The sequence below is a fragment of the Solanum dulcamara genome, chromosome 7, assembly GCF_947179165.1.
Source record: "Solanum dulcamara chromosome 7, daSolDulc1.2, whole genome shotgun sequence".
Classification (NCBI taxonomy): Eukaryota; Viridiplantae; Streptophyta; class Magnoliopsida; order Solanales; family Solanaceae; genus Solanum; species Solanum dulcamara.
In genome coordinates, this window is record NC_077243.1 from 15,766,272 (window position 1) to 15,793,624 (window position 27,353).

The 27,353-nt window shown below is 33.8% G+C and overlaps 3 protein-coding genes and 1 long non-coding RNA gene across 14 annotated transcripts; 3 read left to right on the forward strand and 1 right to left on the reverse strand.

The window, feature by feature from the left end:
- Positions 1-5,369: 5,369 nt before the first annotated feature.
- On the forward strand, positions 5,370-11,809 carry LOC129895518 (uncharacterized). Of its 3 annotated transcripts, none has more exons than XM_055971239.1 (10): positions 5,370-5,475; positions 5,579-5,767; positions 7,038-7,305; positions 7,534-7,684; positions 7,959-8,181; positions 8,278-8,369; positions 8,796-8,931; positions 9,716-10,047; positions 10,240-10,836; positions 11,195-11,809. In XM_055971239.1, the coding sequence occupies exons 2-9, from the start codon at positions 5,580-5,582 to the stop codon at positions 10,485-10,487; spliced, it is 1,638 nt and encodes a 545-aa protein (XP_055827214.1). In that variant the 5' UTR covers positions 5,370-5,475; position 5,579; the 3' UTR covers positions 10,488-10,836; positions 11,195-11,809. The 3 variants fall into 3 exon arrangements, with proteins under 3 accessions (XP_055827214.1, XP_055827215.1, XP_055827216.1); XM_055971240.1 differs by having other exon boundaries at positions 10,240-10,675; XM_055971241.1 differs by having other exon boundaries at positions 7,041-7,305.
- Positions 11,810-14,180: 2,371 nt separating this feature from the next.
- LOC129894311 (uncharacterized) lies at positions 14,181-18,953 on the forward strand. Of its 8 annotated transcripts, XM_055969947.1 has the most exons (4): positions 14,206-14,271; positions 15,332-15,418; positions 16,015-16,867; positions 18,258-18,953. In XM_055969947.1, the coding sequence occupies exons 3-4, from the start codon at positions 16,134-16,136 to the stop codon at positions 18,745-18,747; spliced, it is 1,224 nt and encodes a 407-aa protein (XP_055825922.1). In that variant the 5' UTR covers positions 14,206-14,271; positions 15,332-15,418; positions 16,015-16,133; the 3' UTR covers positions 18,748-18,953. The 8 variants fall into 8 exon arrangements, with proteins under 8 accessions (XP_055825923.1, XP_055825920.1, XP_055825922.1 ...); XM_055969948.1 differs by lacking the exon at positions 15,332-15,418 and having other exon boundaries at positions 14,181-14,271; XM_055969945.1 differs by having other exon boundaries at positions 14,201-14,271; positions 15,332-16,867.
- Positions 18,954-20,227: 1,274 nt separating this feature from the next.
- On the forward strand, positions 20,228-26,776 carry LOC129894086 (uncharacterized). 2 transcript variants are annotated; one of them, XM_055969601.1, is made up of 10 exons: positions 20,228-20,501; positions 20,625-20,811; positions 21,101-21,183; positions 21,511-21,611; positions 24,701-24,796; positions 25,091-25,144; positions 25,268-25,416; positions 25,498-25,615; positions 26,017-26,104; positions 26,310-26,776. In XM_055969601.1, exons 1-10 carry the CDS (start codon positions 20,384-20,386, stop codon positions 26,498-26,500), a joined length of 1,185 nt encoding a protein of 394 aa, XP_055825576.1. In that variant the 5' UTR covers positions 20,228-20,383; the 3' UTR covers positions 26,501-26,776. The 2 variants fall into 2 exon arrangements, with proteins under 2 accessions (XP_055825576.1, XP_055825577.1); XM_055969602.1 differs by lacking the exon at positions 24,701-24,796 and having other exon boundaries at positions 20,255-20,501.
- Positions 22,628-24,794, reverse strand: LOC129894087 (uncharacterized). Its single transcript, XR_008767615.1, has 3 exons — positions 24,599-24,794; positions 22,811-23,061; positions 22,628-22,708 (listed from the first exon to the last, which is right to left on the reverse strand). It is a non-coding gene; the product is annotated as an uncharacterized LOC129894087 (long non-coding RNA).
- Positions 26,777-27,353: the final 577 nt, after the last annotated feature.

Sequence of the window (27,353 nt, forward strand, 5' to 3'; positions counted from 1 at the left end):
TGGATTAGCTTATAAGTTGTTTCAGCTTTTTTGAGTGTTTGGTTGGCCAACTTAAAGTCATTTTGTGCTTAAAAATAAGCTTCAAAAAATGATTGGGTTTGTTTGACTTAGCTTATCTAAAATAGCTTATAGGCTGAAAATTGCTTATAAGTTAAAAAAATAAGTTAGGTTACCCCAAAAAAATTTTTTAGCTTAAAATAAACAGTTTTCAGTTTATAAGCAACTTAAAAAAAAACTTACCCAAGCTGACTCTTGGTTTTAGGGGAGTGTCAATTAAGATTTTGTAAGAGTTACGAAGTGTTTATTATGCTTCTTTATTTGTGTAGCGGGGTCGGTTTGGTTTGAATACAAATTATGATGATATTAGTTATGATGGAATAAGTTATAATGAAATTAGTTATGATGGATAAGTTGTGATGGAATTATTTCTTATTGACTGTTTGGTTTGTTGTATTCAAAATAATATGCATAATATAAATTTTAGAAATAAGTGTCAAAAACACATCTGATTTTATTTTTTTTTGAGTTTTATACCTAAACTATCACTTATTAGTTTGAGAAATACACTTCTCTCTTTTATTCTACTCTCATCATGGTGTATACTAAACTCTCTCTTTCATTTGAAAATATTTGTCACATCTCATCTTAACAAGAATTAAATAAATTATTAAAATTATTTAAAATTAAGATTAAAGCATTACTATCTCTTGCCAAAAAAACAAATATAAAATAAAATATAAAATATTTTTCTTACATCACTCCACCACTCTCTCTCACCATACCCCCCCTGCCCCCTCCACCCCATTTTTTACTTTTTATTTATTTATTAAAAAAAAATTATAAAAGTTTTTTAAAACATTCTTACTTCACCCTACCCTTTTCAAATAATAATTTAGATATTTTTACTTTTGTTAAAAAAAATTCTACCCTGCTCTATCTAATCCTCCGCTTTCAAGTTTTTTTTCTTGTTTTGTATTATATATATATGATTTTAAGAAAGTATTTTTTAATTGCCGCAAGACTTTTCTTAAAATAATTTTTTTTATTTCTGTTATATTCGGTACACAAGTAGGAAAAAATATTTTTTTAAAAAATATATGTACATATCTTATACAAAATGAGAAAATATATTTTAAAAAATATAAATTAAGAGCAGAAGGTTAGATGAGGTGGGTATAATTTTATTCTTATTAAAAATAAAAATAAAAATATTTTTTAGGAAGGAGTGGTGGGAGAGGTGAAGTATGAATTCTTTTTTAAAAAATTATAAAAAAAATTTAAATTTATTTTTTTAAAAAAGATGGGGATGGGGGGGGAGGTGGTGGAGTGCGTGAGTAAAATACTTTAAATTTTGTTTTTTTATAAAATAATTTATTTTTAAAAAGGTAATTTCTTTTATAAAAAAATAATTTCTTTTTTTGGGGGGGATATAAATATTTTAATCTTTAACTTTTAGCTAATATTAATAGTTTATCTAATTTTTGTCAAAGTGTAATATTTTATCCATGTGGCAAGTTTTTTTAAAAAAAATAGAGAGAGTAGAAAAAGTGTATTACACACACCACTGAGGTGTGTTTCTCAAACTAATCAGTGATAGTTTAGATATGAAACTCACACTTCCAATAGTTTAGGTATGAAACTCAAAAAAATGAGATAGTTTATGTGTGTTTTTGACACTTATCTCTAATTTTTAAGAATAAATCATTTGTTTACAAAAATATCATTTGTGAATGTGAAAAGTGATGTATAAAAAGGCTTTAAAAGGATATTTTTGTCATTTACCTAGTTTATCTCGGGATTACTATATCACCCAAGAGGAGGAATAACTTATCCAAGTATTAAGTATTAATCCCGAAATAAGTTATTCCGGACTTACCAACCAAATGACAAATTGAGTGGCACTATAATTTAATCCCGGAATTATTTGATGCTATCATTCACCTCAAACAACCCCTGACTGTTATAATTCAATTTACGGGCAGTTACATGGTAGTTTGGTTATGAACTTCCAAATATTCTATTTTAGGAAAAAGTCTTGCTTCTTAGCGCATTCCTTTTCTTGCTCGTTAGCACTTGACTAATAAGATATCTTAAGACCTCCGAATTCATTTGATTGGCGCAACGGGATGAGTTTTTACTAATGTTTAAATATTTTATTTTGAAAAAAAAAAAGAAGAAGAAGCTTACTTTATTAAGTAAAGATAAGGCAAGAAAATAAGATGAAAACAATCTCTCTATCTTCATGATGTGGTGATAAGATTTGCATATATCTTACCCTCTTCAGATTTACTTGTGAAATTTCACTGGGTATGTTATTGTTGTTGTAAGGCAAAAAATAAGACACATTCTCTTGACATGAAAATTCACGTGTTTGAAGTTGAAAATCACGAATCTAAAGGAATACATATATGAAGTTGGAGTTTAAAATATCCAATTTTGAACTTCACCTAATGTTTGCAGTTAGGTTTGACAATTCCAAATTAAATTCAACAATTCCTAACATGTTTAGAGGTGTTATACAGTGTTTCTTTTTTAATGAATACGAGTGAGTTTAATTACTTATAAAGCACTTAGGATACAACAATAACAATCCAGTGAAATTCCATAACGTGGGGTCTGGGGAGAGTAAAGTGTACGCAGACCTTACTCCTACCAAGGTTGGGCGACTGTTTCCGAAAGACCCTCGGCTCAAAAAAGCATAAAAAGAGGTTAGATAAGTCTAAGAAGTTCAAAGCGATATGGGAAAGCAAATAACGAGAGTGACACATATAGAGTAATCAAAGTACAAAAAGTAATAGATAATAAGAGAAATCAGAGCACAAGAAATTATAGTGCGCTAATGCGCCTACTAATAAGAAAGAATAACGAGACTATGTACTACTCTTCTACCCTAATGTGGGTCTTCCACACCCTCCTATCTAAGGTCATGTCCTCGGTAAGCTGTAACTGCGTCATGTCCTGTCTAATCACCTCTCCCCAATATTTCTTCGGCCTACCCCTACCTCTTCTGAAACCATCAATGGCCAACCTTTCACACCTCCACACTGGAGCATCTGTGTCTGTCCTCTTCACATGCCCAAGCACCTAGGATATGCATAATATTTATACATACTTTGAAAGAAGTTCCAAAATGCATTCTTTATGTATTATTAATATCTAATTTTACTCTCTATTATTTACAAAGGAAAAAAAACATAGGAATAGGTTTAAAATTTGCCAATACTAATTACATTTTAAATATATTTTTAAAATTGAATATGTTTTAAACGGTATCATCACAAGCCGCTACCCAGTGTCATCTTGTCTTAAGTGGGGCTTTAATGAGTTGTTAAAAATATATATAATATAATAAAACAGGACTTAATTATTATTTTTATAGACACTTAAATAATTACTTAACATAACAATAATTTTAAATCATATATAGCATTTAAAAAACAGGACAATTTCTCTCTCTCAATAAACTCGATCCTCCTGCCAACTTCATGGGATAAAAGAAGCCTAAAAGAATCAATAATAGTACTAGTGATGTTTAGACTGTCATCATAGAAATGCTCAAATTACATGAGAAATTATTTAAGAATTATTTAGTTGGCATTTTAAAGAAAAAATAATATTTATTTATCAGCATACTTTTCATTCTTCTCGAATCAAGTAGATGGTGTCTCTCTATTCATTTGCTGTAAGAACTAAAAGCTTCGAATGAAATATTTGAAATGGTGATTATTTGATGGAGGTATATAAGAATAATGTTATAAAGTATATTAGTAATGTTTGTATATGAAGAGACTATTTTTTATGTATTATTTGGTTTGGTATATAAAAATAGCATACATTGTATAATTATTTTTAAAAATATTTATTTATAAAGATATTCTCTACAAATATGGTGGAAAATATGTAAAAAAAAGGTTTTGAGGATAATTGAGTCTTTAACCATACTAATGCATGTATTAAAACTCCTTAACAACACAATAACATACCCAGTGAAATTCCACTAACTGGGGTCTGGAGATGGTAGGATGTACACAGATCTTACCATTACCTCGTGGAGGTAGAGAAACGGTTTCCGAAAGACCACCGACTCAAGTACATTGAACTCAAGTAAAAGAGGAAGAAAACAGTGAAGAAAGCATAACAGTAAATATAAAAAGTGGTGGAACGTCTACATGAAAGGAACAACATCAACAAGTAGTGTGATAATCAGAACACAATACAAAATATATAACGTTAGATAACAAAGGGAAGACAACGCTCTACTCCTATTAACCTCCTAGACTCCTACCCTAACAACCTCCACTCCTTCCTATCTAGGGTCATATTCTCAATATTATTAAGTTGAAACATATCATACGATACTTTTAATACTCTTTACGAAATGACCCCTTAATCCCAACATTTTTATTATTTGATTAAGGTTTAGGGTCTATTTGGAAAGCCATCTGGTAATTGAAATGGTGTAATTACTAGGATAGTAATTACCAACCTAGTAATTACACAGCTTAGTAATTACGATGACCTGTTTGTTTGCCACAGTGTAATTACGGCGTAATTATAATTGTACTGTTTGATTGCACAAGTGTAATTATAAGGTTATATTAAATTTTAAAAATAAAAGCTAATTATCTAACTTAAAATTTATATTAGACAAATAAGAGCCTTTATAAATGATATTAAATTAAATATTAATTAATAAACATATGCTCTTAACTAATATTCTAAAAAATAATTTATTTATATTTTTTAAATTAATATATTTTAATTAATTTAATTAAAAAAATTAAAAGTATAAGATTTTTATGAACATTATGAAATGTATGTTTGACAAAAATGTTAATATCATAAATATATTGTCATTAAATTATTAAAACATTTGACAAAAAAAATAATTTATCAAGTTTAACTAGAAAATAAATGATTTGTAATGTGAAATATTAAGTCAATACTACTAAACAAATTAATATGACATAAATTCTAAATTCAAAACAAAAAATTTAACATAATACTCTTATATCAAATTTTACACAACGTACATAAATGTGATTTTAAAAGTTAGAATACTAACACATGAAAAAGTAAAGGTTGAGAATGAGAAGAAAATAAAATATAATTAAGAAAATATATTTTTAGAAACTATTAGAATAATAAAAATATTTTTAAAAAAATAATAGAAATAGAAAAATAAATTAAAATGAAACATAATAAATATAAATAAAAGAAGAATTTTAAAAAGTTTTATGTAATTACAACAATTTCTTACCCTCTCTTAAAAATTAAAAAGTGTAATTTCAATTATACGTAATTCGTCTCTTAGCAGATAATTACTTCATCTATAAAACATATTAAAAAAGCTAGTAATTAGAAAACCCAAATAGAGTGGCATAATTGTGGATAATCTATCTGCTTCTATCTGCAACTGCAAATATCTACTTCTCTGCTCCGTCCTACTCCTTCGCCGCCGACCAACTCCGGCAGGTAACGGAACCCGTTTCCTCAATTCCATTTTGCACTTGAATAGTATTGTTCATAGATTTGTTAATTCAATTAGTATTTTGTTTTGTGGGTTTGCATATTTCAGGATGAATCTTGTATGTTCAAATACCCATTTAGCCATATTGTCCGTCTCCATTTATCACCGTCCCTCTCAAAGTTGTAATTTTAAGCTTTGCTTTCCCACTAGTCTTGACACGAGGTGTTGTGTTGTCTCGGCTACCTCATCCAAATTCTACGAAAACAAAGGAATTAATTCAACTCTCGCTTCTCAAAGGTATGGGCCTTAATTTGCTTCTTTTTCAAATGCGCATTTTGATAGTTTCATTTTTTTTTCTTGTGTTGGAAGAATTGATTGTTGAGTACCCAAACTAAAATTATTGCTCCCATCACTTATTAATGCTCATAGGGCAACTTTTAATTGTTGTTAGAACTTTACCTTATAATAAGGAAGTTGCTACTTAATTTTATTAGATGGAGAAGAATAGAAAAAAAGAGTAGATTTGATGAGGAAAGACAGAGGACTAAAGACATGAAGATCGAGTGTGAGTGAAGGCATAAAGCCAGAACTTCTATTTTTTTATGAGAGACTCCAACTAAACTCACCTCACATTATTCTCAAGCGTAGGATGTGTCGATATGTAATGACTTCCATTGAGTTGCACATCTTCTAAATCTTAGTATTCAGAATCATGACAAGGGCTTTTGAGGAGTTAAGAGTCAATAATACTTGAGGAATTATTAGGGTAACTACAGCTATTCGAGTTTCTTCGCACACCATTGAAACAAGAACTATTGGGCGAGCTTGGGGTGTTTGATGTTGGGCATATCAAGCTCATGCCCAGATAATTGAGGCAACTCAGGAAAGCACCTCATTACTTCTAACTCATGATATTTTAGGGTGATGCAAAATCCACAAACGCCTTTTATTACACTAGTTGTACTAGGTCTGCTACTTTGAGTTAAGATTACAATCCAGTTGTGTATAATGGTTGACAATTTTATCAATAGAGCATAGAACTATTTTGATATTCTTTTCTTCATTCTGAATTTTAAGAGGATAATATAATTTATTCCATTAGATCATGGTAAACATTAAGTATGTGAAAGTAGAAAATACAAAGTCAGGGACGGAGAACCAAAGTTCTGAAAGCTGAAGCATTTTATATGCTGTTATATATTGTTAAGTAATGAAACATCTGTTATCATGGTGCTATACTCATTCTTGAAGATCTGATTGGTGTATCTCCTTTAAGCACCTATTTGACATCAACTTAGTTCCATCATTGCTTCTGCAAAAAATCACTTGTGAAGAGATGTAATGATTTCCTTCAGATGGTGGATAATCTACCAGCGTTATCTGAGTTTGATGCTTCTGTCTTAACCCATTAGTTGATGGAATATATTAGTAGTCCTTACACAGAGACTTACTCTTCATTTTAAACAAATCCCGAATGAATATTAAACATTTCAATAGTTTCAGAGTATATGTAGGAGACTTGTGTAGTATATCCATTGAGAACTACAATGTCAGCATGTGCTTTCAGCAGGTACACAGATTTAAAGGACAATGTGCCTAGAAGCCTGAATATTCTTGAGGAGCAGCTGAGGGACTTATTTAATGAAGTCCATGCCATGATAAGAATAGGGAAGGAAAATGAGGCCAGAGATCTGCTTCTAGCAAATTTTGAAGCTGTCAAAGGACAGATGGATGCAGGTAACAAGGGTATAGAAGAAGCTGCTATTCTTGATGTAATAGCCTTGGGGTACATGGCCCTTGGAGACATAAGGACTGTCAAACCCCTGTTGGATGTGGTAATTTTTTCCCTTGCCATATATGCTAATTTCTGATTCTAGTCTTTCTGTATCATCTTTGTTGGAAGTTCCAACTCCAATTTTCTCCGTGAAGAACAAATCATTTATTGACATAAGAACTTCCCCTTTTCAAGAAATAATATAACTTAATTGTTTTAGAATTCATACTTGTCCTCATTTTAGTCACCCTTTTCTGTATGTTGGGTGGGCGGCATGATGTACTGGCAGTTGAGTGAGATTGTTGGTGACTTGAAAGATGAGGAGCCTCTTCTGGACTCGATACTCACACATATGGGTAATATGTATGAAAAGTTAGAAAATTTTGAGATGTCCATTTGTCTGTATGGAAGAGCTATCAAAGTTGTTGAGAGACTATATGGTAAGTCAGATTCTTTTTTCACTTTATTGTGGTTTCTTATTGTATGTCTAGATATATTTTGTGAGATGGTGGTGCTGCTCATGTTCTTAAAATAATATTCTATCTCATCTACTGTGGGGTTGGATTTGGTATTCCATACAACTGTTTAGAAATAAATGATTCAGTTGTTTAGTAAAATCTGTAAATTTGTAACTTTCTTAACTGTTATAAAACCACTGCTTCTTTTTCTATATGGCTGAAAGCAGTTTGGTGACACCTTTATTTTACACTACAGGAAACACCAGTTCTTTTATCGTCACTCCATTGTTAGGGATGGCAAAAGTCCTGGGATCTAATGGAAAGACCAAAAAAGCAATAGAAACATGTCATCGCGTGGTTAAAATTCTTGAATCTAGCAGGGGTGAAGAAAGTGAGGAACTGGTAGTGCCTTTATTTGGCATGGGCAATCTTCTTCTGAAGGAAGGGAGAGTGACTGATGCAGAAAATGCTTTTAATAGGTGATCACTGTTCTTACATGTATCTTAGTTCGTGACCATTTCGTTTCTGTAGTCACCAATACTAACCTGTCCTCCCTTTTATTTTCATATGAACAGAATTTTGACCACGTACGTGAAGTTATATGGAGAAAATGATGGCAGAGTTGGACTGTCTATGAGTTATCTTGCACGTGTGAAATGTGCAAAAGGTGAGTTTAATGATTTTCCTACTTGTGGCGGATCAATTTTTTCTTACTTTGTTGTTCCTGGTGTCAGATAATCTTCTCCTTATCTACGGTTACCATTACTCAAATAATGAAGCAAGCAACGAAAAGGTCGAGAGTGAAATAATTTACCCAAAAGCAACACAAGATAGGATTAATGCTTGAACAGCTAAGTAGATTTGAATAACTAATGACGAGCTTGACATTTTTGTGTTCCAGAAATTCCATTTGCTTGTAACTTTCAGCTTCCTGCAAGTGCTAGATCATAATGAATTGGTTTTCATCCCAAAAGTAGGAGGCTTACAAATTGGGATGCTTTCTATGCTGTGTGCCTGTGTCCATTAAATTATTCCTGTTTTGCCTATTGCTCAAAAAAAGGGGTACTGTTTTCATATGTGTGGTGCTTTACAGGAGATGTGAATGAAGCCATTGATCTGTATAAAGAGGCTCTTCGCAGGCTGAAGGTTTCTGATTATATAGCCATAGATGATAAAATAATGGAGAAGATGAGAGTAGACTTGGCTGAATTACTTCATGCAGTTGGAAGGTGAGGATCATGTTTTAATCAAACATAGGGTTAGTTACATAAACATTCTTGACCTTCTTAACAAAAAAAAAATTCCCTCATAAACTTCCTCGACTTTTGCTCCAAAGGCACATAATTTCCTGTGATTATTAGAAGTATGGAGTCACCCCCATGTTCAAATTGTTAGATAAATGCTTTCCATCACGTCAATTTATTCTTTAACTTTAACGAGTAACAAATTTTGGCCTTTTAAAAATAAATTCTAACTTACCATCTATATTTTAATAAATTCATCTTTTATTGCATTTAGTAAAGTTGTTTCCTATTTACTACTCAGCAACATTTCCTTGAAAACTAAAATCAAATAACTTTTTTAATCCTTTACTTTCCGTTTTTGACTTTTTTCGATAAGTCACTTCCCCTTTTGACTTAAATCAGACTTAATGCACTCAAGAATTGTTAGCTACTTCCATTAAGAAGATATGAAGCATGGAAATAAAATAAATAGAACTTTTTATAACTTAAAGGTCCTTTACATGATTTTCTTTCCTCTGATTAATCAAGTAGAAAATTACTTATGGTAGATGTACTTTTAACAAACACTTTTTTAAAGAAGAAATATGTGTATAATTTGACACATTACAAATCAATTCTGAAAAGATTTTCAATACTCACATTTCAGTTTTTATAGAATAATATAAAAATAGGGGCAAATTGTTCTCAAGAATTAAACTATGCAAACCTTAAGCTTCTTTGTAGGGCTTTGTTCTCTTGAGTACTGCTTTAACACACATTTATCTTTCAGAGGTGAAGAAGGCCGTATGCTATTGGAGGAGTGCTTGTTGATAACTGAGAAGTTCAAGGGAGAAGGGCATCCCAGTTCAGTCTCTCATCTAGTGAATCTAGCCACTTCTTATTCACAGTCCAAACTTTTTGCAGAAGCTGAGCGCTTGCTAAGGATGAGTTTGCAGATTATGTTGAAGAATGTTTCACCTGATGATCAATCCATTACTTTCCCAATGCTGCATCTTGCAGTTACTCTCTACAATCTAAACCGTAATGAGGAAGCCGAAAAATATGCATTAGAGGTTCTACAAATCCGCGAGAGGGCATTTGGAAAAGATTCTCTACCAGTTGGTGAGCTTGTCCTTTTCCCTATTGCTTTATGCTAAGCAGTATGTTTCGAGCTGTTAAGTGGAAAATGTTTGCCGTCGATTCTATATATGTTTGCCCTCTTTATTTGTGTTCGTGAAAGAAGTAGCTGGTTTCGTGTTTCCAGGTTTTTCTCTTTCATTTCTCCCCTTTTGGCTAAAGAGTTTCTATATGCAGGGGAGGCTCTTGACTGTTTGGTCTCCATTCAGACCCAGATGGGGAAGGATGATGGTGAATCGCTGGAGTTGCTCAAGAGGGTACTGAAAATTCAAGAGAAGGCTTTTGGTACTGACAGCGAGGAAGTTATTGAAACACTTAAAAAAGTTGTTTATTACTTGGAGAAGATGGGGAGGAAACATGAGAGACTCCCTCTGGAAAGAAGATTATCAAAGCTTCGAACTAAATATAAGCAAATGGTTCAATAGTAAAGATCCTACAAGGCCACATGTTTGATGTGTAATTGCTCTCATGCTATTAGCGGTGTCAGATCATTATATTGTGGTTGTGCTGAAAGATAAACATATCTTTCTATTGGGAGTTTGCATGCCTCAGTAGGAAAAGAGACACTGGAGTATAGCACATGGTTGGGCTTCTTGCTGCCATGGTGGACAAGGTAGGCAGACAAAACTAACAAAGATAAAATTACAGCATATGAAAGAAATTCTTCTTAGCTATATCTATCCTAGAGTGTAGAAGTGATATTTCAGAGAACATTCAGAACCAGATATGAAAGTTCAGGGGACAGAGTTATTGACAAATGAATACTACCAAAAGGTATCATATAGGTTCTTGATGCATCTTCTGAAGTGTTAAAAGTATTCTTTGCCAGAGATTCTTGAATCCTAACTAGCATCATAATAATAATAGTTCCATGGTTAATAATGGTTGCTGAGTACTTTAACAATCAAAAAGATAATGGTCGCTGCGGTGATGTCCTACTGTACTTTCATTAATTCACCTCTTTGTAAATCTTCCTTGTCAAAAAGTTAATTAATTCGCCTCTTTATTCCATTATTTTTTTCTTTTCCTTCCCTTTCTTGCTGCATCTTTTTGATTTTGTTCATTCATCTTCTTCATGCGTTGAAGCGTTGCTTACCATCTAATAATCCTGCTACTTCTCTGCTTCTAATAGGTGTGAAAATGCATTCAAGATGTCTACCCAAATGGTACAGTGTCCACATTCCAACTACAATCTGATTGACTACGATGTACAATGTAGTTGAACACTGGAAAATGATAGCAGTCTGATCATCTTTTGGCAATGAAAAATGTCACTGCTGACTCCTTTTGACTCCCTTTACATGAGACGGTGCCATTGAGTTACTTGGTTGAAATACAATTGGTGGTGCATAAAGAATCTTCGTAGACTACAGCTGCAAGTCTGCAAGGTAACTGGTTAATCTGAAGTTTGAAGAAGCCCTTGCTCTTTCGACGTACAGTGGAATGCTCCATAGACAGGCTCCAGCTATAAGTCTGCAACATAACTGGCTAATCGGAAGTTTGAAGAAGCACATGCTCTTTCTTTTCAATGTAATGTTGTAAGAATAGCAAAAAGACATCATTTAGCCTACACTTAGTAATGATTTCTGGTGGCAAAGACAGAGATATTGCACTACCCAATGTCCAGATTCTTGAAATTTATTGCAGTTCTTGTATTTGAGCTATTCTTTTAATTTGGAACTGAATTATTGATGTGAAGAACAGATTATCATTTGTCACAGAAATACAGTGAATCATATCAAAATAACATGGTGTTAATTTTATCATATATTTGGAATACTTACTCCTAAATCATATCAAGTTTAAAATAAAGTAGTTTTTATTTATTTAAGTATAATGTTCAAACGATAATTATCCAATTTAGTTTACTACCAAAAAGTGTAATTGAGAACTTTCAAAGCTTAGGGGTAGAAAAATCTTATACAGACTGCAGAGAAAAGTCTGCAGTAGGGGTACTAATGCAGGAACCCTCCTTTTTTGGATTTTTTGTCCAGTGTGTAGTATTTGGGGATGAAGGGGAGCCTTGGAGTAACTGGTAAAGTTGCTGCCATGTGACCAGGAGGTCACGGGTTCAAGCCTTGGAAACAGCCTCTGGCAGAAATGCAAGGTAAGGCTGCGTACAACAGACCCTTGTGGTCGGGCCCTTCCCCGGACCCTGCGCATAGCGGGAGCTTAAGTGCATCGGGCTGCCCTTTTTTGTGTAGTATTTGGGGTGATTGAATTAAAAGAGACTTTTGAGAGTGTAAATAAAAAAAATAGGATACAAGTCTTGAAAATAAAGTAAAAGGGACTCTTTTTTAATTAGTGATAATAACACATATTTTAAGAACCAACAAGTTTTTTTAATTTACAAAAGACCCCCTTTTTTTTTCCTGCCCCTCATCCACCCCTCAGCCCCATCCTCCCCCAACCTCCCATCCTCCACGTCATCATCACCTCCAAACAACTGACAGATGTTTAAACATTTGTCTAAACAACTAACAAATATTTTCATATCTCGGTCTCCAAAACAATTATCAAATATTTTCATATCTCTCCAAACAACTAGCTGATATTTAAAATATTCTCATTGTTTTAACTAAAGAATCATAAAAAACACCTAAACAACTTAAAGTTGTTTAAATATCTTCTGGTTGTTTGAACCAAATAACTTTTGGTTGTTTAAACAACTTCTGTTGTTTGAACTAAACAACTTAGAGTTGTTTAAATATCTTCTAGTTGTTTGAACCAAACAACTTTTGGTTGTTTAAACAACTTCTGTTGTTTGAACTAAACAACTTAGGGTAGTTTAAACAACATCTCTTGGTTGCTTGAACAACTCCTGTTTATATAAACAACATATCAATTTTTTTTATAATTTTCACAATCAAATCGGAGTGAAGAAAAAAATGGGTATGACAACATCCGAAGAAGAAGATGAAAACACAAAAAATTTGAAAAGAAAGGGGAAAACGGAGAAGAAAAAAGGCAAAGAAGTTAAGGAAGAAGAAGATGAAAAGGAAAAGAAACAAGAGCGTTTAAAAAAATGGAGAAAAGAAAAGAGAAGAGAAGAGAGGAGGGAAAAGGAGAACAGAGCGTTTAAAAAAATGAAGAAAATGAATGAAATTTAAGGTTTTATTAAAAGTTTTTGATCTTTTAATTTTTACCCTAAACTTTTAAATATTTTAATTCAACTCCATCTCTTTATAATTAACCCCTAATTAAATGTTTATAACAAAAAAAAAGAAAAAAAAATAGAAATCCCCTATACTTCATTCCACTCTCAAAAATCCCTTTTAGCTCATTTTGCCTAGTATCTGCTTAATTCAGATTTGCGTTATATAAGATGTATTAATAACAAAAATGCCTACTATCAACATTTTTTTGAAATATCTCACAACAGCCCTCGATGATATTCTAAAAGTTAGAGGTGGGGACATTGAAGAAACTTTGGGATATAATGTGTTTACTAGAGACTAAGGTGGTGGAGGAGTTGGTGTTTTATTAATACTGGAGACTAGAATTATGCCCTACATTGTGCATGTACATATTTTAAAAAGATCTTTTAGTTTTACTTAAATGTAAATTCTATGATAGAATAAAAAATAGAATTTTTAAAAATAAGTGTAAAAGGGATAGAGTTGTTAAAAGAATAGGAAGTGTTATTTATATTTGAGTAATTGAAATTGTGTAACATATTTTTACGCAAGTTTAATTTATTATAACATATTAGTGATTATTTTTTAAATCAAATTATCAGTTACAGTAATATATATAATTATATATGTGTCATCACATGATATAATTATAAAAATATCTTTTTACCATTAATATATAAAATTTAAAAAGTTAATATGAAAGGCTAAAGTTACTCCAAGAAATTGCGGTATTTTTACGAGTAGACGGATTGTTCCTCCCTCATTCATTTCTAGTATTGGATAACTTATCTTAAGTAAATTTTAGGTAACATTATCGAATTCTATTATGAGACGTTACCAATGAAAAAACAAAAGATGAGCGTGAAAACCAAAAAAAAAAATGTACGAGGATAAGTGGATAAACATGGGCAGATTTACTTGAATTATTCTAATCTGCAATATTAATTGATAGTTAATAGTGACACTGAATTTAATAAAATCCCTTGTAAGAAGTTGAATATAAAAATGGATATTTTAGAATCAGGAATACTGTATTTCTTTCCTTCTAAGCATCTCCATGATTGTCCAATAGGTACTTTCAACTTCACTTATTTCTTCAACTGTCCATCATACTCTCTTTTACTTGCCTTTTCGACTGCTCATAGAATATACAAACTGTTTGTATTTTCCTTTTTTTTTCCTGATCCATACAAGTCTGACAGTTATTTATGCATAACTAGATAAAGGGTGTTTGGGAATTCTTGATTTTAGCATATAGCCACTCCATGAACTGAAAAAAGATTGAATCTTTCTCGGTGGGTGTGTGATGGAAAAGGTTTTTTCCAGGTGGGTTTGTTTAAATTAGCGATTATATATGATATTGGGAGATGTAAAGTAAAGATGATTATAGGTGTGATGATTTGAAGTTAGTTGATTATAGGTGTGTGATTCCTTCGGGTTTTGATTGAAATGTTTAGTTGATTATAGGTGTGTGATTCCTTCAGGTTTTGATTGAAATGTTTATACAGAAACTCTAAAAGGGATAAAGAAATGGAGCAAATCATAGTTTGTTATGCGTTGACTGGGGATTTAAGCTGTGTGGAGACCATTTGTCTTGTTGTTTATCTTGATTTTTATGTTGTTTCCTTAGCTGGTTTGATTTGATTTTGTGAATAAAATTTTGCTATTTATGTTGTTTGTTTTGTGTGAATTTGATTTCATGTCTAGAGGGGACATGGCACAGCTCCAACTTAACGAGGACATGACCCTAGATAGGAAGGTTTGGAGTTCAAAAGATAAGGATAGAAGGTTAGTAAGTAGTTGAGTGTTATAGCACTCTATGTGGAAGTGGTAGGGGCTATTTCGTAGTTGCGTGGTCTCTTATTCTGTAATGTGTATGATTATCTATTGCTTCATTTGCTTTGTATTTTGCTGTCATATTTTTGTGATAGTTTGCTTCAATGTCTTTTCTTTTGAGCCGAGGGTTAGTGGAAACAGCCTCTCTACCTCACAAAGGTAGAGGTAAGGTAACACATCCTAACTTCCCTATTCGGATTTTGGTTTTTAACCAAGCCATATTCCATAACCTCTTAACGTATTATAATTCATTTCTTCTCGATGCTTGGTTTTAAACCGTATTCCTGTTGTTGCAGCCATGGCTATATCCTGATATTGCTTATTCAGTATAACAAGGAAAGGATCATAAGGTAAAAAGCTGCAAAGATGGGGGCCATATGAAGGTGAACTGCCAATTGTTCTTTTCTAGAAATTAAGAGATAGCTCCAACATTCTCTCTGTTCCTGATGTCTGCAGTAGAATTAAGGTTCGACCACAATTCTAGAAATGCAAAAAAAGGGACACAGGATCTTTTAGGGTAGAAGTTTAGTAAGTAGTTGAGTGTTATCGCACTCTATGTGGAAGTGGTAGGGGCTATTTAGTAGTCGCGTAGTCTCATATTCTGTTATGAGTATGATTTATCTCTTGCTTCATTTGCTTTGTCTTTTGCTATTTGCTGTCGTATTTTTGTGATACCTTGCTTCGATGACTTTTCTTTTGAGCTAAGGATTTAGCGAAAACAACCTCTCTACCTCACAAAGGTAGGGGTAAGGTAACACATCCTAACCTCCCTAGACCCCACTTGTGGGCAGTTGCAAAAACTTTCAGTTGATTAGTCAAGCTTCTTCTGATGCTTAATTTAGATTTTGGTTTATAAGCAAGCCATTTTCCATAACCTCTTAATGTATTATAATTAATTTCCTCTTGATTCTTGGTTTTAACCCGTTTTTCTCTTGTTGCTGCCATGGACCATGGTTATATCCTGCTATTGTTTATTTAGGATTACAAGGAAAGGATCATAAGGTAAAAAGCTGCAAAGATGGGGGCCATATGAGGGTGAACTGCCAACTGGTCTTCTCTAGAAATTAGGAGATAGCTTCAACATTTTCTCTGTTCCTGATGTCTTCAGCAGAATTAAGGTTCGACCACAATTCTAGAAATGCAAAAAAAGGGTCGCAGGATCTTTTGGGCGGCAAGGATTTTGAACTTGATGAATGTGAGAGAGATAATTTACATGAACCTTTACGTATGTTAGAGTCAGAGCTCAAAGTTTTGAGCGCGGAGAGTGTTCATGTTCTGAAATTATGCGGGGGAAGCCAATTGATCGAGGAGTTCTATTCTCAAACATATTGTGATGATGTTGCAAAGCTAGACCACCACCTCAAAGGCTACAATCCCTCTGCATATAATTACAAAGATAGACAATTGCACATGCTTCAAAACATTGTAGGCGATGGTTCGCAGAGAACACCAGTAAATACGAATTCCGGAGGATTTATGGAATTTGATTATTACAAAGTCATAGATCCTGGACAAACTAAGAAGGCTTGTTCTGAACTGGATTCCGAATGGATTGGAGTTCAGAAGGCTGAACCATGGTGGCGCACAGCTGATAAGGAATTAGCTGCCTCAGGTTCTCCCAATTCATCTGGATGTATTGCGTATAATGATCATTCATGGCGTCAGTGTTTGGGAAGTGAGTCATATAATTGTTCAAACCAGGTTAGTATGGCAGAAAAGGAGTCTGTGGTTACTCCCAACTATTGTCCAGGACAACATCCTTCACAAAGCCAACAGAAGATATTGTGTGTTGGCAAAGGGTGCTTAACACGTCGTTCAGGACAGCCAGTAAGGTATTTATCCAACTATAGCTAGCTACTATCATTTCTGGTTAAAGTGCTAGCTACTAGCTTTCTCCATCACACTGTTCTTTTTAACATATTTTCGTTTGCCAATTTTGTATGACCTGGGAAGACTTCTTCCGAGGTTGAAGAAAAAATGTTTGAAGAAGTTATTGTGTGAGTTATAATGGTTGAAAGATGTGAAAAGAAACTATGATGTCATGTCAAATTGAGAATAATTTGAAGTAGCATTACTATATACTAATATGACTATTTGGATTTAGTGACTGTCTTTTCCATTTAAGCAAAGAAATAATAGTTTTTAGGATGGAGGGGGTATACAATAGAGTAAACTTAGTTCGCTGATCTTGTAACAAGATGCAGGACATGAAAAAAGAAGTGGAAGCAAATATCCTCTGCCATATGGAGGAGAGAAAAAAAATATGTTTCTTCTTTGTACCAAAAAAAAAAAGAAAAGAATCTATCATAGGCCTGAAATATGGAATTGCAGAGTTTTAAGGATATTCAGGTAATAAATTAGAAATGGAATGTGGATTAATCACTTAAAGTCTCAATGCCCTCAATTTGTTGAAATTCCATTGAAACGAAAGCAGGTGAGTCGAATCCTCAACTCTTTTTCTCCTAGAAGTCTTCTCTCAGTTCAATTCATTTTCTTTATCTTTTCCTATTCTATTTTTCTTCATCTAATGTACGTTCCAACTTTACGTTTGACGTTTTGAGATGATGTTACTACTATATACCTATACTTGTTAGTTGTTAGTGTCATTCTGCTCGCATCAAGTTTTATCTTATTGAAGACCTAAAAAGAAATTACCAATTTCCTTTTCTTTTCTCGTGTCTGTTCAAATGAGACGAAGGAAAAGAAAATAAATGTTATTTCCCTTCATTTTCTGCAATTTCCACCCACTTTGATAAGCTGGTTGGGGCTTACTGTTGACAAGTGTGGTGGAACAATCAACGTTGACTCCCGGAGAGTGATATTACATATCTATTATAGTTACTCGGTCATTTTCTTTCAAGCACCTAACATTGCAGAATCTCTTCATTTCTAGTAAATGAATAAAAGGATGTCATGAGGTCATGAAGTTCTTCGTAGCTTTGAAATTCTCTGTAATATCGTGAAACTCCAGAAACAGTTGCATAACATTCTAACACATATATGACATCTTTCTTTAACATGTTCACAAATTGTAGCATTTTAAATAAAATCATAACACTAACTCTACCATTTGAATGATTGAAAATGTTCATAATCAATGCCTGAAGGCTGAAGCAACAATATTTTCCAGGGAACTCCAAAATGTATTGTGGTTGACCTAGTTTCCTTCTCATCGTATTCTCTAATTAGTAAGAACACTAACATGTATCATTCTAATTCCAGTGGTGATGACAATTTAAGTATTGCCAATGTCCTCTCAGCAGAAACTCAACCAGGATCAAGTGATCTCAGTAAAACACAGCTGTTAGAAGCACTATGCCATTCTCAAACCCGTGCAAGAGAAGCCGAACAATTGGCACAGCAAGCCTACAACGAGAAGGAGCATGTGATCAAACTGTTCTTCAGACAGGCTTCTCACCTCTTTGCTTACCGGCAATGGCTTCAAATTTTGCAGCTTGAAGCACTGGTCCTCCAGCTCAGGAAAAAAGATGAACAAGATTCCATCAATTATTCGACTTTCTTCCCCGTTATCCCAAGCAAAGGCAGGAAACTGAAGAAGCTTAGATATAATAAGCCTATTAAGAGGAAGAGTATAGGAAAGGGAAAATGCAAGATAAACAAGTCTGCTGTAGCTTTTGCCTTGGGTTTGGGTCTTGCTGGTGTTGGTTTACTACTTGGTTGGACCATGGGATGGCTATTTCCTGCTCTCTGATTCATCTCGGGTTCGCTAAATTCGGTATGTATGTAGGATTGCACATTATGTAAATATACGACTACTACACCTCAATTCCAAAGGCATTGTGTAAATATAGTTGGTCCAAGGTCTTGTAATGTATGTTGTGTGTGTTATCTTATCAAAATGCTTTGGACACTATTTCAGTGCAGATGATTAAGAAATTTGTGAAATCTTCATATGTATATTCCCTCTGTTTACAGTTGTAGTTGACACCAAGTTTAAAAAAGAAAAACCAGAAAGTTTCTTGATTTTAGCTTATTAAGGAAAAGGATGAAGAAAAAAAAACTGAGTGGATAAAGATTCTTATTTTGTCCAGATGCAATCGTGTGTTTGCTGAATCAGCTAATAACATCAAAACACTCACAAATTTCTTCAGCCACATGTTTCACAGCTATGTTGGAACAAATATGTCCAGTAAACTTTAAATATCTTAGAAATTTCATTTTTTGTAAAAAAAAAATTAGGATAAAGAAAGGGAAAATGAAAAGGGGCGGAAAATCGAACCCCACCAACAGATAACCAATCAATAACATTTGACCTCTTGTGAACTTGTGAAAAAGAAAAATTAAGAAATACGAAAAAAGAAAACGTTAAATCTGTGTTGCACGTGAGGAAAAAAAAAGGTGAAAAAATAAATTGTTAATATTTAAAAAGAATTGCAACGTTCACTCTCAAGCATTTAAAAAGAAAAAAGATTGTCAAAGATTAACAAATACGTTGAAAAGGAAATGATCACCATAATTAAATTACTGTTCAAATAATACTGATCAACCCATCCCAAAAAAAGGGCAAATATATATATATATATATATATATATATATATATACGAATAACTTTTCTTCTAATGTGGTGGTCTTATTTTCCTCACACTCCGTTCGTGAAATTACAATTAATATTATTGTTGTTATTAGTACCTCTTTGACTAAGGATTGTTTGGACATGCAATATAAAATTGGATTTATATGAAGTTAAAATTTTATTTGAACACACAATTTAAATTTTGTAAGTTATATTATTTTTTCATAAATATGAAAACCCTATAAATTGTAAAATTTCTCAATTCTTATATAAAATCTTACCAAATAAGTAAATTATAGTTCATGAAGAAAATATTAAAATATCCTATGAATCTACTTTACTAAAACGCATATCTTCATATTTTTTTTTTATAAATAATTATTTGTGATTATAAATTTTTGAAATGACGAGTCCATGTCCAAAATCATGCTAAAAATCAAGACTGTTTCCTAAATCGATTTGTTTGACTTTTGACTTTTTCCCATTTCCCAGGCTGAGCTGCTCAAAGCCGACCGTCCTCACTAACCTTTTCAATCCCACCGTTCCTTATCCGCCACGTATACAATCGACCCCACAACCTCCAAATTATTAATTACAAATAAATAAAATAAAAAACAAAAAACCAAAACCGAGTAGTTGTCGCTGGAGGTTTATTTAAGGAACCCACATTATACATAAAAATAATAATAATAATAAATAATTCCCTCGTGTTCTCAATTTAATTGTTCATTCACTTTCTTCTCCAATTTTGCTCTTTTTTTCTGAAAAACTTTCTGTAAAAGACTTGATTTTTATTTTTGGAAAAAGCCAAACATGCCTTTCTGTGAGGTGGGTAAATACCAGAATGGTGTGGATTCAGCTGGCAACAAAGGAACCAAGATTTTTTATAGAACTTATGGTCAAGGCCCGGTCAAAGTTCTCTTGATTATTGGTATTCTTCGTTTTCCTTGACATTTTTCAATGTTTTTCTTATTTGGGTTTTACGTTGTACAATTTATTTTTTTGTTTGTGGGTGATTAAATTTTGGCTTTGTTTGTTTCTGGATGATTTAAAGGATTGGCTGGGACGCACAGTTCATGGGTCCCACAGATCAAGGCACTCGCCGGAACGATTACGCCGAATGATCCTGAATCGCCGGCCGGTAATCGGAGCTCCGGTGAAGGTGGGGGTATGAAGGTTTGTGCTTTTGATAATCGTGGAATGGGATTAAGCTCTGTGCCCACTAAAAAGTCAGAATATACGTAAGTCCCATTTAACAGAATTTTTTTAAAATTACTTTTCCATAGTTTGTTGGTTATTTGAGGAAAATAATGATAGTGAAGGAATAAAGTAGGGGGGGGAAAAGCAAAACTTTTTTGATTATTGTAGAATATTTACAGCTAATAGGAGCAAATTCAAGATAAAATTCAGTTCTTGGTGGGACTCCAATTAGAATGAGAAGACCTTCAATTACTTTTGTGTTTCTTAGCTAACAACTAAAGTTAAGTAGTTAGCAAGTTAAATTGATGTTGGATGTTTTTGTTGGTGCAGCACTAGCATTATGGCAAAAGATGCAATAGCTATAATGGATCACTTGGGGTGGGAAAAAGCACACATCTTTGGCCATTCAATGGGTGAGTTTCTCATTCTGTTGTTTTGGTTGGCATTATTGATGATGACTTAATACATCTTTAATAAAATTTGATTTTGAGATTGATATTTTCAAGCATAAAATGTGTAGTATATAGTATTCCAGTTAAACTTCCGAATAGTAGTTTAAGGCATTTCGAATTTTAGAAACTGATCGTTGCCGTTCAGCTTAGCTCAAATGGCTAGTTACAACTTGAATAAAATGTGGACCAAGATGTTTTAGAATCAAGTTCATCCTGTAGCTGGGAAAACACTTCTTTGAACTTGGCGCTAACATTTATGCTTATTTGTACTCTTTTCCAATCATTCAGGAGCTATGATATCTTGTAAATTGGCTGCAATGGTGCCTGAGAGAGTTTCATCTTTGGCTTTACTGAATGTCACGGGAGGAGGCTATGAATGTATACCCAGGGTAAGATCCTCTCTTCAACTATTGGTCATTGGACATATTGTTCAAGGATTTTAGTGAATGGTTGAGTTATATCTGAAAATTGAACGAACGTTTTGGTTTTCCTTTGCATTGCATACCCCTTCCAGGAAAGATATATAAAAATCAGCTTACTGAAAGATAAAAGAATAGAAGATATTCCGTTAATTGAGATTATTTGAGGCCATTCTAGCATTTTCAAGTTTTTACCAGCTCCCTGGATTTAGTATGATGGTAAGAGTGTAACATGCTATCTGTAGATTAGGCGCACGTCACGGGGTTGAACCTTGTAGCAGACAACAGTCTAATATTTAAGTGGCAAAGGTAGAGGAGCAGGCCCATCATCCGTTGAGCTTCGAACCGTGTGCTCTGTCCCTGGAGATTTTTCGGTTATCAGAAGGGGAAAAAAATGGCACACTGCAAACAAGTCAGGGACACATGTCTCTGTCAACCAAAACATTTTCTTCCTTGGCTGCCACAGTTAGATTGATTCCCCTCTATCTGATCGAAGAACCCCTATTAGGCAGCTCACTTTAGTATACGAACATTGTAATCCTGATCAGAGAGATGACATAGTGCGTATATGACTGGTTTTCTTTTCCTCTTAGCTTATCCATTTTCTCTCTTACTTCATTTTCCAATCGCTCTCATTTCAATCAGAGCAACATAGTAGCGATAAAGCAGATGTTCTAACCTTCTTATGTCATTTGTGGGTCTTGCACAGAAAAGTGGTAGCCTTGCCTATTTAATCTGTGGTCTTGAACAAAACACTGAAAGAATTTTCTCTCTCTGGGGAATACATGCGGATGCTCTGTTGCTTGTGTATACACTAGGAGTTAATTATTAAGAATATACCCTTCAGCATATATAGCATTGAAGCATGTTGGCATTTTGTACTATTCCAATAGGAAAAATCACAAAGATGTAGCTTTCTATTGAACCTTTTCTTGTCCAATTGTGTGTCTGTAAAAGAGAGAGAAATTACAGTGTGTATGAGAAAGGAAGGAATACTATTTTTGTTCTTCTGGCAAAAATGAATAATGAATAATGAGTTGTATCTGCATCTATTCCACTTGATACCCCTGCAATTGGATTAATTAGAATGAGATAAGGAGCACCACGTTGCCAAAGCTTCCAACTGTATAGCAATCATATGTGCGCGAGTATAGGGGAAGTTTGTATACTCAGATTGTCATATGAGATAAACAAATATCTCAACTGCAGCTTATACGTGTAGGTTAGGTAACCCACTCTCCTTTACTCTGCATAGGACAAGAGATGCTCATCATTTTTCTCAAAGAGTGAGGGACCCCTCCCAGTGAAATGCTACAGGCCAGTCTGTTGCTTCGATAGGTGGTACAACCATTTGATTGGAATAGTTCCTGATTGCATAACTTTTTTATATTTGGTAGCATAGACGACTCAAATGGTTGATCTGAAAAATAAAGAAATAGTCATGTTTGCATGGTTAAAATGTACTATATACATCTGTGTTTAACAATGACCTGAGGACTGAATGTTGTCAGAAATTCATCTACTGATACAATTGAAGGAAATTAGGTATTTAGAGATAAATAATACCGATACAGGGGATGGGAGGTAACATTATGCATGTGATTAAACAATATTGTGCTGTCTTTGAAGCACAGAAGCAACTTAAAGAGTTAAGGATGGCTGGGATGAGTCTGTTGAGATGGATATGTTGTATAAGAAGAGAAAACAGTACTTAACCAAAGGAGTGAGAGGGTGAAAAACAGTGTTGAATAGCTCTTATGGGAAAAGTAAATCAAGAAAAAAAATTCCTTAGTTTGGTGGGTATCTGTAAAAAACCGTTAAAGAATCTGAAAATTGTAAGTCCATAAAATTTGAAGATTGAAGGAGGGACAACGATTACAAGAGAAAATGATCAATGTGGTCACTATTTCTTAGTTTAGTGGTGGTGTAGCCTAAACATTTATACAACTGCACCCCAATTGATGATATTGGGGGGGGGGGGGGCATCTTGGTGCACAAAGCATCCCGCATTAGCAGGGTACAGGGAAGGGCCGCACCCCAAGACAACCTATCCCAATGCAATTATTTGTGGCTGCTTCCACGACTCAAATAAGAAATCAGGTTAAATTGGCCATGAATGTCTGAATCATTTGAATTTCTTTTAATTGATAAAATATTTATAAAGTGATCTCAGCTAGTTAGGGACGGCAATGGAGCGGGGCGGGTTGAGCTTAATCCACAAATTTTGAAACCACCCCGCCCCGCATAATAATTTTTTTCATTTTCAACTCGCCCCGCCCCATATAGACCTGCCCTGCATAAACCCACCCCGCATAAATTTTTATGTTGTTTTTCTTTTTTAATTGAGTTTAATATGAAAAATAAAATTCATAATTTTTTTTTAATTTTTCGCTAATTAACATCTCAACAACTAATTAATTGTTTCTTGTAAACATTTCAACAATTGTTTCTTAATTGCTAATTAATTCTAATTAACATTTGTCTAGTTTAAATTTTTTTTTAAAAAATAAAATTAAAATTAAAGTCGAAGTTTAATATAAGAAGTTTATATTTTTGATTTTTACTAATTACAAAGATATAATTTTCTTCAGGTTCCTATTTGATACCTTAAACCCGCAACCCGCCCTGCCCCGAATTAATTTTGATAATAATTACTTCAACCCTCCCAGCATCTGCTCCGCCCCGCATAACTCTAAACCCGCCTTGTCTCGCCCCATTGACATCCCTACAGCTAGTTTGGAACTGAAACATTATTGCTTGATGGTTTCGTGCAAATGCTTTTCCATTATCAATAAAATTATACTACTCTACTTTATCGCAAAAAGAAACTAACTGGCAGCAGCATGTCAGATGCACAATTTTTTTTGAACGGATACATGCTTGTTATGAATAAGATCCTGTAATTTTTTTATGAGTGCTAATTGTATCAAAAGATGCTAAACAAATTAACGTTATACCTCAAACACAGCGCTTCCTCTGTCTGTTTCTCATTATATACTTGTACAGAATGAAGAGTTTTTTGTTGATTCTCATGCTCATTTGGTCCTTTTGCCTGCCAGCTCGATCGTCAAACTCTATCAATTGCTGTCCGGTTTTTGAAGGCAAAAACTCCTGAACAGAGGGCTGCTGTTGATTTAGACACCCATTATTCAAAGGTTGATTAATTATTTATTTAATAATGTTGAAAATTAAGAGGGTTCACTTCCCTAGTTCCCTCCTACTGCAAAGTTGCATATACATGCCATGCATTGGTGTATAACATAAAATGTAAACTAGATGGTTTTGTGTGCATTATTTTTCGTACAATTGCTTTAGTTGGTTTATCATCACTAGTTATAAATCCTAATCTTTCCCAAAAAAAACGAAGATATAAATTCTAATCAGTGATAATATTTATCATGACTAGGGAGTGATATATGACTAACATATTTGTGTTTTGCGGTTTGCAGGAATACCTTGAGGAAGATGTGGGAACTACGACCCGAAGAGCAGTATTATATCAAGTGAGTGACCTAGATGTTTCTTAGGCCATTTTCTTTTTCCAACCATTATAAAGTAATCTACAAGAAGCAAGACTTAAGGTGCTTATTAGGTTTTTGTACCCTCTTTATTTTTGGGGTGGCCAGGAATACGTAAAAGGCATATCAGCATCTGGGATGCAGTCAAATTGTGGATTTGATGGACAGATCAATGCTTGTTGGACTCATAAGATATCCCAAGCTGATCTTGAATCTATCTGCTCTACTGGATTCCTAATAACTGTTATTCATGGCAGGTAAAGGCATTATCTACTAGATCCAATCTCATATTGCCAGATACATTATTTAGATATAAGTCAACATTTTCTTCTGTGTAGGCATGATGTCATTGCTCAGTTAAGCCATGCAAAGAGGCTTGCGAAGAAGTTACATCCTTATGCTAGAATGGTAGAGCTTCCCGGAGGACACCTTGTTAGTCATGAAAGGACAGAAGAAGTATGTTTTTATATCTTTATTATGCAAATACAGAATTATCCATTAATACAAAACTTTCATGCTGCTTAGTTACCAAAAAAAAAAAAAAAAGAAGGTAATGTACTAAGATGGAGGTCAAGAAATGCTTCCAAAGAACCTGGGGAGGGGCTACTCTTCTTAGAACTATAGATCTGCAACTTTGTAGTGATTCTAAGGATCATTTTGGGGATTCGAAAACCAAATAGGCCAAATCAACTTTTTGGTAGTTATGAATAGGAAATTCAAAATGTATAATATGTATGAGATTCTCAAAGTTTTAGTACTCCTAGTGGCTTCAAATGATTTGTGTGGCTATAGTCATATGTGTGCTGATTGTTAATGGAAGAACCGAAGAAGTATATGACAATTATTAAATATTCTAGGTCAATGACGCACTTCTTAAGTTGATCAAGGCATCCACGAGTAAGATTAGCCCGTATGACTGGACAAATTTGCCCAAGAAAAGCTCTGGTAAGTATTTATATCTAGTTTTTTAATTCCTATTCTTCTTATAAAGCGGCAGCATGAAACTAAGACTATTTGGAGGAACAAGAGAGAGAGGAATAATTTCTCTCTGTAGGGTACATAAAACTTCCATGAATCACGAAGCCCTGTAATGTTTCTCAAGTAACATTGGTTATGGTGCATTTCTCTAATAGTTGATTGTCTCTGTCAGGATGGAATATAACTCCACTTGCAAGAAAAAGTTCTCCAGAAGGAAGTAGATCGTCTGTCATGGCCGACATTGTAGGAAGGCTACAAATGTTATTGGTGTTCTTTTTTGGTATGTTTATGTTGGCAGTTGAGTTCATGCGAAGAGGTGTAAGTCGTCTAAAGCCAGTCAGAGTAAATGCAGCCCTCAAATGAACCTGTGATGGCTAATTCAGTCCACTGGTAACTTAACCAGTGGAATTAACTGTACAGCATTTCACATACACGAATCACATTACCGAAGGGGAAGGGGAAGGAGGAATGGATGAAAGGCAAAGCTGCACTGTGCTGACAAAAGATCAGAACAAGACATTTTAGCCCGCCCTTGCCACTTTTTATTTTATAGTTGGTTAAGGGCATAGAGCATTTTCTGAATTTCACATTGTTCCTTTTCCTAATGATAGTTATCCTTTTTGATGAATCAAACAAGAACCCCCCTGCAGTCTTCTGATATTGATACTCTGCATTATACCAAGTCTTAAGACACCAGATTTTGATCAACTTTAAATGTACTACCACAGATAGTTGGGTTTTTTTTTCCCCTTTTGAATGGTGAGCTAGTGAATATTCCAGACTCCATATAGCAGCAAACTTAACCACTAAAATCTGTCATGTGTACGTAGTTTTATCGAATAAAATCAAGAAATCAGAATTACAAACCAGAATCTTCCAAAAAGGAACAAGGACCAAGTAAAACAAAAAAAAAACAAGGAAATAAACCAACTTGAAAATAGTTTAATAACAGATAAAGATGACCTAATGGTGTACAGATGTTGTAGTCTAACATCCTTGCAAGCTTTTGATTCTTTTCTATCTCTGACTGAGAAAGAGGTTATACCAATCTAGTGAAACTGTGTTCACCTCTTCTCCTTCTTGTGTATATTACTTTAAACTCTTAATTAAAAGCTGTGAAGCCCCATCACAGGCAACTAACCAAATATTAACATGAAGCCATATACTGTGAGTGTGAGACAACCTGTTTTCTCCCAGAAGTGGAGTTTCTCAGCCA

Excerpts from the sequence above, each read along its gene's own strand:
- LOC129894086 (XM_055969601.1), top strand. The coding sequence starts at position 20,384 with ATGCCTTTCTGTGAGGTGGGTAAATACCAGAATGGTGTGGATTCAGCT. Across the intron at positions 20,502-20,624 it reads CAAAGTTCTCTTGATTATTG|GATTGGCTGGGACGCACAGT; the intron begins GTATTCTTCGTT and ends GATGATTTAAAG. Across the intron at positions 25,616-26,016 it reads GTCATGAAAGGACAGAAGAA|GTCAATGACGCACTTCTTAA; the intron begins GTATGTTTTTAT and ends TAAATATTCTAG.
- LOC129894311 (XM_055969948.1), top strand. The coding sequence starts at position 16,134 with ATGTCTTCAGCAGAATTAAGGTTCGACCACAATTCTAGAAATGCAAAA. Across the intron at positions 16,868-18,257 it reads CGTTCAGGACAGCCAGTAAG|TGGTGATGACAATTTAAGTA; the intron begins GTATTTATCCAA and ends TTCTAATTCCAG.
- LOC129895518 (XM_055971239.1), top strand. The coding sequence starts at position 5,580 with ATGAATCTTGTATGTTCAAATACCCATTTAGCCATATTGTCCGTCTCC. Across the intron at positions 8,932-9,715 it reads TTACTTCATGCAGTTGGAAG|AGGTGAAGAAGGCCGTATGC; the intron begins GTGAGGATCATG and ends TTTATCTTTCAG. Across the intron at positions 10,048-10,239 it reads AAAAGATTCTCTACCAGTTG|GGGAGGCTCTTGACTGTTTG; the intron begins GTGAGCTTGTCC and ends TTCTATATGCAG.